An 11018-nucleotide genomic window follows, 5' to 3' on the forward strand; every position below is an offset into this window, starting at 1 on the left:
CAATGGACCAAATGCCCTGATGGAAAATATATAGGAACGGCCACACAGAAAACACAAATGCAGGCAGGCCCACTGTGTCATAAAAGAACTTTCGTTCAATGGGAAAATATGAAATGTTGTTTGCTTGTTTAAAAGGCAATTTAGAATTGGCTGTTTTGCTGCAACTTCTTGTGCTACTAGAAGTCTTCTCCTTGGGACATGATTGCAGAAAGACTAGCCTGAAACGCTCACAAAGCTGACAACCTCTGTAAGTACAGCTACATATTCATTAGCACAAACGGTTTCACATGTAAGAGACATTGGAACAATATCACAATGACTCATACATTTGTCCTTTTGATTTTTTTTTTTTAAAGCAACTCCAGAAAGCAGACCACTGGCTCCTTTCCATAATTTAACTGGATAGTGTATGTTCATTGAATGAATAGCTTATGGAGCCTGCAGCAGTAGTAAACAACTTACATCAGCTTGTACCAAGCTCTGAGTTCCTGACTAAAAAAATTGCTGAAGTTGAGAACACAGAGGTGGTTAGCAGTGTTACTCTAATGTCAGGCAGAAGATAGGGCATGGTGGCACCTTGGAGACTAACTGGTTCAGAGGAGCATGAACTCTCATAGGTTACAACCTACTTCATTAGATTCATGGATTTCATAGATTTTTAGGGTCAGAAGGGACCCTGGGGGTTAGACTCTATTCGAGGCTAGCATTTAGCACAGGAGCGGGCAATTATTTTGGACAGAGGGCCGCTTACTGAGTTTCGGCAAGTCATCAAGGGCCGCATGACAGGCAGCCCAGGGCAGATTAATATATAATTTTCTAAATTTTTTTAGGGGCCCCACAGGCTGGATAGAATGGCCTGGTGGGCCCCATCCAGCCCTCGAGCCGCATTTCGCCCACCCCTGATCTAACAGATACTGATATATACATATCTCATTTTTGACCAAAAGTGTTTTCCTGAAAGGAGGTATACCTTTCTTGAAGCTTGCTCTCTGATTCCTTCAGTTTTGTTTTTAGGTGTCTCACTGTAACTTCTTTCTGTTGCAGGGGAGTCAAATACTGTTCGGGATTTGGTGCCTTCACGCCATGATTCTCACCACAAGATGTGTATCTTGGTGATCGTCTGAAAAAAATTTAAAAAAATATTTTGGAACTCTTCCTTCTTAATAAAAGGAGTATTCTGCCCAAATGCTGACTAGGACAAAGTTGAGTTTACACTTGACTCAGTTTGGGGGTAGCTCATGGTAGGATTAGTCATGTAATCTGGTAAATTAAGTATCTGCCAATTTGTGGGTACATTAATAATTTTGTTCTTTACTTGATTTTGGCTCAATAATAAGAGATTACATATCTGATTTCTAAATATATAGACACTATCTCATAGGGTGGAGTTTTCTAGAAGGTTATCATATGGTCACTGACAGAGATGCACATGATGGCTACAGCCTATGAGTGATTGAGGAAGCTATTTGGGTCCCACAGGGTTGTGTATGTGCACGTGCATGCATGCATGAATGCATGCTGAGTTTAAAAATTACACACATGCTCTCCTTCAGTTAATGGTCTGCATGTTACATCACTATACAGTCAAAACAATGACAAACTGTGATGAACTACATGCTGCCACTTGAAAGTTGTTGGCTTGGAAATGAAGTCTGACTAAAATAGACCCTAGGCTCCTAGAACCATATGTTTTCTGGTGCTGAAGTGACAAAGCTTCATGGTAACATAAAAATAGGATGGAGGACATTGGATTCAATTGCCCTTTGGCCAATATCACAGTCTGCATCCAAGACGGGCACAAAATGGTTCGTTCTGTAATCTGGGTAAGAGTCATGCAGTATGGGATAGGGAAGATAAATTAACAGAACTACAACTGCATTGACAGAATGAGCACTTGCCTCATAACAGGACTGCTGTCACTTCCTTTGTATGAACCTGAATTACTGCTACTGGCTGAGGAAGCCCCACAATTCTGATGGATGTTAACAGGACTCAACTGATTTCTGCCCAGCATTGACAAAAGGTCCTTCTCACGAGAAGTGGGCAGGCTGCCTCCCGTCTTGTAGGATGAAGTTCCATTGTTCCGTCCATAAGGGCCACGACTAAAGGGGAACAGAAATGAACGAGATTTGCTGGGTTACATTGCTTTGCACGACTCAAAAGCATTTCTTGTTATCCCACATTCTACCAAATTAAATACGCAAGAGCAGTTAGGAGAAAGAAGTCTCAAGTGTTTCCAGGTACCATACCTCTTTCATTGCCCTTGAAGACACGAGAATCATGTGAGGCAGCAATGGCTTAACTCAGGCTAGGCAAAAGAGGCACCAACTGGTTGGGGCGGGGACATAAAGTGGCTGCTGCTGGCAGCTTGGCGATAGTCTGACAGACTGAAATTGCTGCTGCCCCTGTGCCCTGGGTGCCCAGTTGTATCTTTATGCTACTGAGACAGGGACAACTACAGCGTTCTCATTCTTTTTTGCTTATGGTTTCTGTTGCTTCTGTCCTGCTGTCACAATCCCATTGCACTCTTATGTTAGTGAACTATGCTTTTCAGTTACCCAGTATATATTCAATCTAGATGACTAGAGGCTGCAGTCTATTTTGGTATTTACCAGGTCTAAAAGACTCAGATTTGAATTTCTTCAGTCAGATTTGTAGCGGGATACCTGTCCGTGAAGGCCAGGCAAGGAAGGTGTGTAGCAGAATTTGTCATGGCTTTTAGCAGGTGTCATGAGAGACCATAATGCACAGTGAAGAGAGATTCTGCTTGAATTACTTTGTCTCCTGCCAGACTGAATGGTTTGGTTGTCAATGGGTGCATCTACACGTGCATATGTATGTATTGCAATAAACGCCGGCACATACCACCCCAGTGTTTGCTCCCAGGTGCTGCATTTACACACGTGCCCAGGACTGCAGCTGGCAGTGGATCCAGGGGAGTCACCCTGCCAGATTGGGGCTGCTCCAGCCTGGTTCTACATGCTGCGGAGGATCTGGCTGGGGCACAAAGGGTGCTTCAGTGCGGGGGCTAGCTGGCAGGCAACTTCTGCATTGAAACACCCTCATGCCCCAGCCAGCCGGGTCAGTACCTACACATGCGTTGCTGTGCATGAAAACATTCCACAACAGGTTACTTGTATTTATAAGTTCTATCCTGCTGTGGAGTTGATTAGTTTCCTGCAGCTTAATAGGCCTGCACATGTAGATGCTAAGACATTTACTGTGGAGCTAGTTAGTGAACTGCACAGTAAATGTCTCATGTAGATGCACCCACTGCCAGTCGTTACCTACTTAGAAGTTGTCTGAATGTGGCTGAGGAATGCTGCATTTATATTACTTTTTGTTTATTTTAAAAGGGCTTAGTACTTGGAGAGCTTCAAGACAGTGCTGCTGCTTTCTCCCAGACCCTTTCAAACCTACAAATCCTTCCTTCTCCAGTCTTAAAAACAAATTCATTTTTTCTGCCTGTGTGCATGTGAGAGAGAGAGAGAACACATGCGCAATTCTGGTCACTGCTCTTGACTTCCAAGGAAGTGTGCCACTCCAAAAACACCTTTTAAAGTTACCCTTTGATTTGTATACTTTTCTGTTCACTTTCACAAATCCTCAACACTCCCACTCTTGCTCCTGGAAGTTGTTCTTCTAAACTGTAATAAGAAGTGAAATCACTTTATTCTTTAAAGGAAAAAAGAACAAAAGCAGGCAGCAGTAGAGCAATATGTAATGTATAAATGAAAACATCACAGAAATTCTAATGCCAACATCTCTTCTAAAAATTGTCTGAACTGGTTTCCTCCCTCTGCTGAAAATGGAACACTTTATAAGGAACAGATGGTTGAATTGCTGCACTGCAAGCCAGCATCCCAGTGCTGTGGTTTGGGTGGCTTTATACAGAGCTTGCACTGAAGTGCCTGACTGAGAGTTATGATATCACTGCAGTGTTACAGAATTAAGTGACATGATTGCATCCAATGGCTTTTTAAAAATTATGCTCATGGTAGGAGCATTTTAAATGCTAAAATTTTAAATAAAGATGTATTTGTATGAACACTATACAGGACTTCTGGACACCTTTTGATCTAGTATCCCATGATATAGTTGTGGAAAAATTGGAAGATTGTGGACTTAACTACTCAACAGTTCAGTGGGTGGAAAACAGCTGCATGGTAGGACCCAGAGAGTTCTCATGAATGGATCTGTCGTCCTGGTGAGAAGTGGCCAGTGGTGTCCCTTTGGGGTCTGTGCTTGGACCGGTGCTTTTCAACATCTTTATCAATGATTTGGATGTGGGTGTGAAAAGCTTGCTGGCCAAGTTTGTGGACCACACCAAGTTATGTGGGGGAGCACAGTCATGCCAGAAGATATGTTGCAGATACAGGCGGACCTGGACAGGCTGGAGAGCTGGGGGGACCAGACGCAGATGAAGTTCAACACTCAGAAGTGTAAGGTGCTCCATCTGGGGGAAAACAATTCCCAATGTACCTACAGGCTTGGTGGTGACAATTTAACTTGCACCACAGCTGAAAGGGACCTAGGATCAACCAACGTATGAATGTGAGCTGGCAGTGCAATGCTGTGACCAGCAGGGCAAACAAAATGCTGGCACTGCGTCCAGTTCTGGGCACCGCACTTCAACATGAACATGGAAAAACTTGAGAGGGTCCAAAGAAGAGCCACCTGTATGATCAGGGACTTGCAAGACAAGCCATACAAGGAGATGCTGGGGGACTTGGGCCTCTTCAGTCTACAGAAGAGAAGGTGGAGAGGGGACTTGATAGCGGCTTACCGTTAAACGCATTAGGGGAGTAGATAAAGAACTCGGTGAACAGCTGTTCACCAGGGCACCCCTGAGGAAGACCAGGAGCAATGGATACAAACTCCTGGAAAGCTGCTTCAGGCTCAATTCCAGGAAAAACTCCTTCCTAGTCAGGGTGTCCAGACTGTGGAATAAACTTCCTCTAGCTGTGGTGCAGTCACCTACCCTGGAAATCTTCCAAAGGAGACTGGACAGTCACCTCGCTGGAGTCACTTGACCCCAGTTGTCTTTTTCTGCCTAGTGCAGGGGGACTGGACCCAATGATCTACAAGGTCCCTTCCAGCCCCTAACAATGTATGAATCTATGAACCTTGAGAGAGGATCAGATTGGTTGTTTTCCTAACAATATTTAAAATTACATAATAATAAGAAATAAAGTAGTTTTAGGACTACATTGTTAGATTTATAGTAAAACTCTTCTGTTTCAATTGCTCCTTAGATAAATTATTAACAGACCTAAGATGCTGTTTATTTGTAACCTCAGACAGCTTAGAACCTCTCTGTTTTTCCCAATTCCTGTACGCTGAGTACACTCCAATCATAGATGATCACACATGACCTGAGCATATGGGTATCGTGCTGTCCCTCTGCTCTGCTTGTCAGCTCCAGCCTTGTGATTCCATAACAAGCAGGAAACTAGCCCTGTCAAGTGCAGGCCTCCCTGCCCACTTAAAAAGCCTGAAACCATCAGGTGCTGCGTGGGCAGAACAGAATGTGCACACGGCTTTTCAAAAGAACTCAGCACCCACAAGCTGTTGGGGTTTGAATCTTACACATGATGCGGAGGTAACGTCCAGCAATAGTTCCTGAAAGGCAGGTTTCATTATACACCTTTAATGTAATCTCCAGTTTTATAAATATTTATGCAAAGAGATGGAACTAGATGGTTAGAAATGAGTCCTGAAGACACAAGTATCAACTTTTATGTTTCAACAAATAATGTCGTGATTATGCAAGGTACGTGTGGAGCTGACAATTCGTCACAGCAGGAAAACAAGTGATACGACCAGAAAGTTAAGATTAATTGGCTAGAATGGCTGCAGTTAACTAAGCAAATATCCAGCTGTTTCCCCATCTTTCCTGTCTAAGCATTTTTATCCATTTGTCATGATCAAAAAGGGATTGTATGAATAAATGTTTCTGTCAGTCAGATGATCCTACTATATTCTCTAAATACAGTATTTTTGTTCTCTTTTGTTCTCTCAATCACAAGTTAAGTCAGTGTCATTGCTGCCAAAATCTTGCCTCTGTTGCAAATTGTTCTTAAAGATACAGGGAAGAAAGGGTAAGTTTTTTTAAAAAAACAAAGAAAGAAAAGAAAAGTAAAGCCTCTCTCTATCCTAAGCAACACTCAATGTATAGGATAAACTGCCTTGCTTACTTGCGAGTGAATGAGGATCTTTTGCTCCCAGCAGCAGACATATGGACCTCAGGAGCTGAAATACTGCCTGTGCTGCTTGAAGAGCTAAAATCAGCTTCGCTCCCTAAAAATGAAAAGGAAAGAGTAAAATCATGATGGAAATTATAACTCAAAGATTGTCGTGCTGTTTTTCAAAGTCACAGTGAATCATAGTCATCCTTCCTTTGCAGGTCCCATGTGAAGTTTTTAAGTTAGCCTGGTTTTTCATACACCCACAAAGAGAAATTGTGACGTATTCAAGAATTTCAACATTTCCTCAATAATAGGAAGATATGGGACACAACTTCCATTCTGCAAAGGATGTTTGAGAACAAAGCTGCAAATATTTAGTACAGAAACATACCTGGTTTCGAACAGGGACATCTGAATGGGTCATTATGCTTTCAAGCACAGTTACTCAAACAAACAGCTGGGTGTTTTGGGTTTTTTTTCCTTTTCTCACTTGACACAATATAAAAATACATTTATGGTGAGAGGAAGAAACACAAATCAGCCCTTCTATTCCTGGATTTTGAGATGTATGTAAACTATAAGACCATGTGTGGGTGTAGGGCTTAATCTGGCAGAGAGAACTAGTAAAATGATTCTAATTGCTTCTAAAGAAATCCAATAACGATGCTTGTCTCTACCTTACTGTTTTAGTGTTAAGCCATGGTATCTGATTACAGACTTTCCATGGCTTATAGCTTTTATTTTCCAGCCCCTGTTCTCTAAAAGAAAACTGTGCTCATTTTGCTTAGCTCAGCAAAAGGAAAACTGATTGTAGAAAGTTGCTTCAAAATTTTAGGGGAAAAAAATAGAAAAAAAATTGTTTTGAGGATTATTTTCAGTTTATCACTCAAGTGACATAGCCATGTAGAGTACTGAGGAAAGCCATTTGCTGAAAAAAGATGTCATCAGCATTCTAGTTCTATGGAAGGTGGTGGAAATAATTTTCCAGTTTGCTTCAGTAATGGCCTATCATCTAGAGGAACTACTCCTATGGGTGGAGCATCTTTCTTCTACAAATCCTAACGCACTTTATTCCCTGAGCCCTGGAACACCCAAATTATATGCTGATAGACTGGAGCTGGGAGTGGTGATTTATTTAGTGTCATGGAGCAAGGCATTGGCAGAGGTAGAAAGGATGAATTTGTACCTGCCTACGCCAGTTCTTTGTTGGTAGATGAATTCATCTCTCTGGGGAGGATAAAACAGGTAGGTGCCTTGCACACTGTTCCACAATGTTTACCCAATAGGAAGTGAGGCTTTGCACTGAGACCTAAACACCATAGGAAACATGATGGTAAAGCCCACTGAATTGTTTGCTCTCTGGTCCCTCTTCTCTAGCTGCAGCATCCAGCTCTGTTGGTTGCTGCCCCATCTCCCAGTGTGAGGGTCACGGGCACACTGCGCTGCTTGCTGAAGTGTCCATTCTCAAGGTACTTGAGGTACTTCCCTGCTTCCCCCCAAGTCCAAGCGTTCATAGATATACAAAAGATTTGCTAGATATCATGTACTGGTTAGGAGCAGGGGGAAAAAATCACACCCCCAACAGACACAGTAACATCCATAATGTGGATATGATTATACCACCAAAACATCCTTATCAGCTTGCAGGCTTCCTTTATACCACCAGAAGAACTCTTACTGCTACAGGCTGCATCTCCACACAAGGGGAGAGGGAGGTCCTGGGGCAGGGGCCTTGTCAGTATAGTGTAGACTGAAAGACTTCAGAGTTCCTCAAATTGTTAATAGAGCAGGGTGGCAGCTCATGATACTTTCCTATGCTCCCACGTGCTCTATCCTGGAAAATTACATTGTTAGAACATGTGTTAACTGATGTGACATTAAACATGAAGCAGCGCTTGGCTAGCCAAGGACTGCTGTGTTTCACAGCATTTCAGCTGGGTATGGTTAAAATGGACTTTCATGCATGCTCTGAGGTGGTGTAATTTTCCAGTGTACACGAGGCTCCTAGAGTTGGATAGGATCTCCCTCCACCCTTCAGACAAAAGGCCAGTTGGCACAAAGAACACTGACCAGGCTCATTCACTTCCTGTCCTGGGAACCTCGAACGCTGCTGGGTTCAGCAGAATGGGGCGGTGTTTTTTTCCTTTTTTTTTTAAAGTTACAGACCTATAGTCTGTGGCAGGGGTCAGTTTGCCACACAAAGGAATTCACAGAAAAACAAAAACCTTATGCACAAGCCCCAGCAGTTTTCATTGCTGCTTGTGAAGAGGACAATCCAGGGAGGGGCCCATTTTATGGGAATTAAGGGAGGGATTGTTTATGGGCTTTTAGTGCTTGGCCTCCTTTCTGTTTTCCCACTAGCCCCTTGCTAATAGCTAATAATTTGAATCCAGGGCAATAATGGACAGATGCCATTTCTCTAACTAACAGTCAGCATGAGTGCGTCCACCCTGTACAGCTCTTCTGTACCAGCTAAAAAGGCCAGAGGAACATAAAAGGGATCTGAAAGCCTCAGTTCTAGCCTGGGTAGGACATCCTATATTATAAGTGTGGAGGCAGAGGCTGTTCTCTGCAAGTCTTACTGCAGCGTGTGCCATAGCCTGACTAGGAGGAAGAGATGCCAGAATAGGCAACACCAGAGCCCAGAGTGTTGCTGCTTAGAAATGTCCATCAGGTTCCTTGCCCACACCCAGCCCAGGATTTGGAAGAGGCAAAGGAAACTTAAAACTATTACAGGTCCCATCCCTCTGGGCTCGGCTTCTGATCAGGCACAGCACAGTACCTTCCCCTCCACATTTAACAGTGCTGTGAGGGCACTTGGCTGAGTTCAAGGAAGAGAAGGGTACAGCCTAATTCTTGAAAAGCAACTCCTGCAAATGGAATTGCAGGCTCCAGTTTTATTGTCTCCACCTGACTCCATAGTAAACGCATGTTAGTGGACTATCTCTCTGACTGCCACCTCTGCAAACAAGCAAGTGAGGCTCCTGGCAATCCACTTGGCTACATGCCCAGCCAGCCAGAAACAAAGGTAGGGTAGAAGGGAGAGGAAACAAAACTGTTTGTTGCACTGGACACAAAGGCAGGAGTTACTGATCCCCTCCTAGCAGAAATGGGACAGAAATGGAAATAGGACAGAATGTGAAAGCCACAACAGAGCTCCCTTAATGACAAAGCACCCTCCACATTCCTATTTCCTAATGTCCTCGACATAGGTATTTTGTAACTGTAGAGGATACCTCTTATGTGTGCAAATAATTAGGGATATAATTACTTTACCAACAGGCTAGGGCAGGAAAACACATCAAGAACATTGCCTACCTCTCACACGCCCCCAAATCACTGCTGTGCTCACAAGATGTCAGAGGCTTTCAAGAGCAGTCTTGGCTTCTACTCATAGTGAGAGTTTTAGACAAGTGTAGTCTCTGATTAAGTGGACCACATCAAAATCAAAACTTGCTACTGAGAGTGTTTCAAGGAAGCATGTCTTAATAATACCCCCTGCCTAACCCATTTCACTTGGAGCGAAGGGCCTTGAAGGGCTGCCAAACTAGGTATTGTAGATTAGATTTAGGAGGGTTTGAAAACCAACCATCTCCGGAGACTTGTACTTCTGGAGCTGGCAGCTGTTTCCACTGAGCAAGGGTTAATCTTTCTGGACCCAGTTCCACAAATGCATGCACACGCACACTTAACTTTGAGCACATACAATGATTCATGCTTAATATTAAGCATGTGCACCTTTATGTTTAAGAGCTTCAAAGGCACCAAATAACTAAGAAAGGCAGGCTCAGCATTCAGGCTAGTGCTGCGTGTAAAGCAAGCTTGCATATAATGTTATGATGAGACTTTAAAAAAGCCCTCCCCTCCATATGTAAGATATCTCCGATTAAGGCAACAAGGCAATTACATGTTCTAGTACAGACATTAACTCACTCCCGTAGGCAAGTGTTATCTCTGTCTGACAGACTTGGTAACAGAGAGATGAAGCAGCTTGCCTCTTGCCACACAGCAACCATTCAAACCCAGGGGTTCCTGATTCAGCCTGATTCAGTGACTGCTCTCCAGACTCCAGTAGCTTAGATGTGTCAAAGAGATCCTACAATATGTTAAAGCAGCCACAAATACTGAATCCAAATGCTCACAAGTCTAAATGGCAGAAGAGCCTAAAAAGCTGCACTAAATCACTCCAATACACCTTCTTTCGCACCAAATCATCCTGATCAGAGGTTTCTTTATTTCAGCTGGCAGGATCATACCACCTGTTCTACAGTATAAAACAAACGCAAGGCTGCAGACATGAGCGTTGTATGTTTCTTTTAAATGCATTTGTACACTTTTTTGCATGCATCAGACACTTGGGAATCTGATGACCTGCAGGCGTACTGGCTCCCACTGCTGAGCGTGCTGCTATATAAAGGCTTGAGCCACATGCGCATCATTTGACGCTGGAAGGAGCACTGCTCTGGATTCTGATTGCCTAGCAACAGGCCCCCATGTAGCTGTGCAGACACACAGCATGTGGAAAAGCACAGAGCTATGCACAGGAGCAGCACAGGACTCGGGACAGGTGGAACGCCGCAGTGGCACTGCTTAGTGATGGCCAACAGGTCACTGACTTTTCCAGCTTGCTTTTAAACCAATCAAGCAAACAATACTACCTTCATGTTTTGAATGAATATATGAGATGCTCATATGAGAACATGTGAAGTCATCTACACCAGTGGTGCTCAAGTTTTTGGCCCCATGGACCAAATCTAGTCCCACGCGCCAGGATTGGGCCCCATGCTGCCTCTGCTCATCCCCACATGCCTGAACAGGGCCTGTTCAGCC

General features: G+C 43.6%; 1 protein-coding gene across 1 annotated transcript in view; it reads right to left on the minus strand.

The window, feature by feature from the left end:
- SYBU (syntabulin) overlaps window positions 1–11018 on the minus strand; it is a 46502-nt gene that overhangs the window by 13860 nt on the left and 21624 nt on the right. Inside the window, exons 2-4 of the mRNA XM_019528082.1 lie at window positions 6198–6300; window positions 1899–2102; window positions 971–1120 (exon numbers count right to left, since the gene is read on the minus strand). Of these exons, the coding sequence (XP_019383627.1) occupies window positions 971–1120; window positions 1899–2102; window positions 6198–6238 (395 nt within the window). The 5' untranslated portion in view covers window positions 6239–6300. The remainder of the gene's footprint in view (window positions 1–970; window positions 1121–1898; window positions 2103–6197; window positions 6301–11018) is intronic.

The sequence above is a fragment of the Gavialis gangeticus genome, unplaced genomic scaffold (genome assembly GCF_001723915.1).
Source record: "Gavialis gangeticus isolate Ggan-Ray unplaced genomic scaffold, GavGan_comp1, whole genome shotgun sequence".
NCBI lineage: Eukaryota > Metazoa > Chordata > Crocodylia > Gavialidae > Gavialis > Gavialis gangeticus.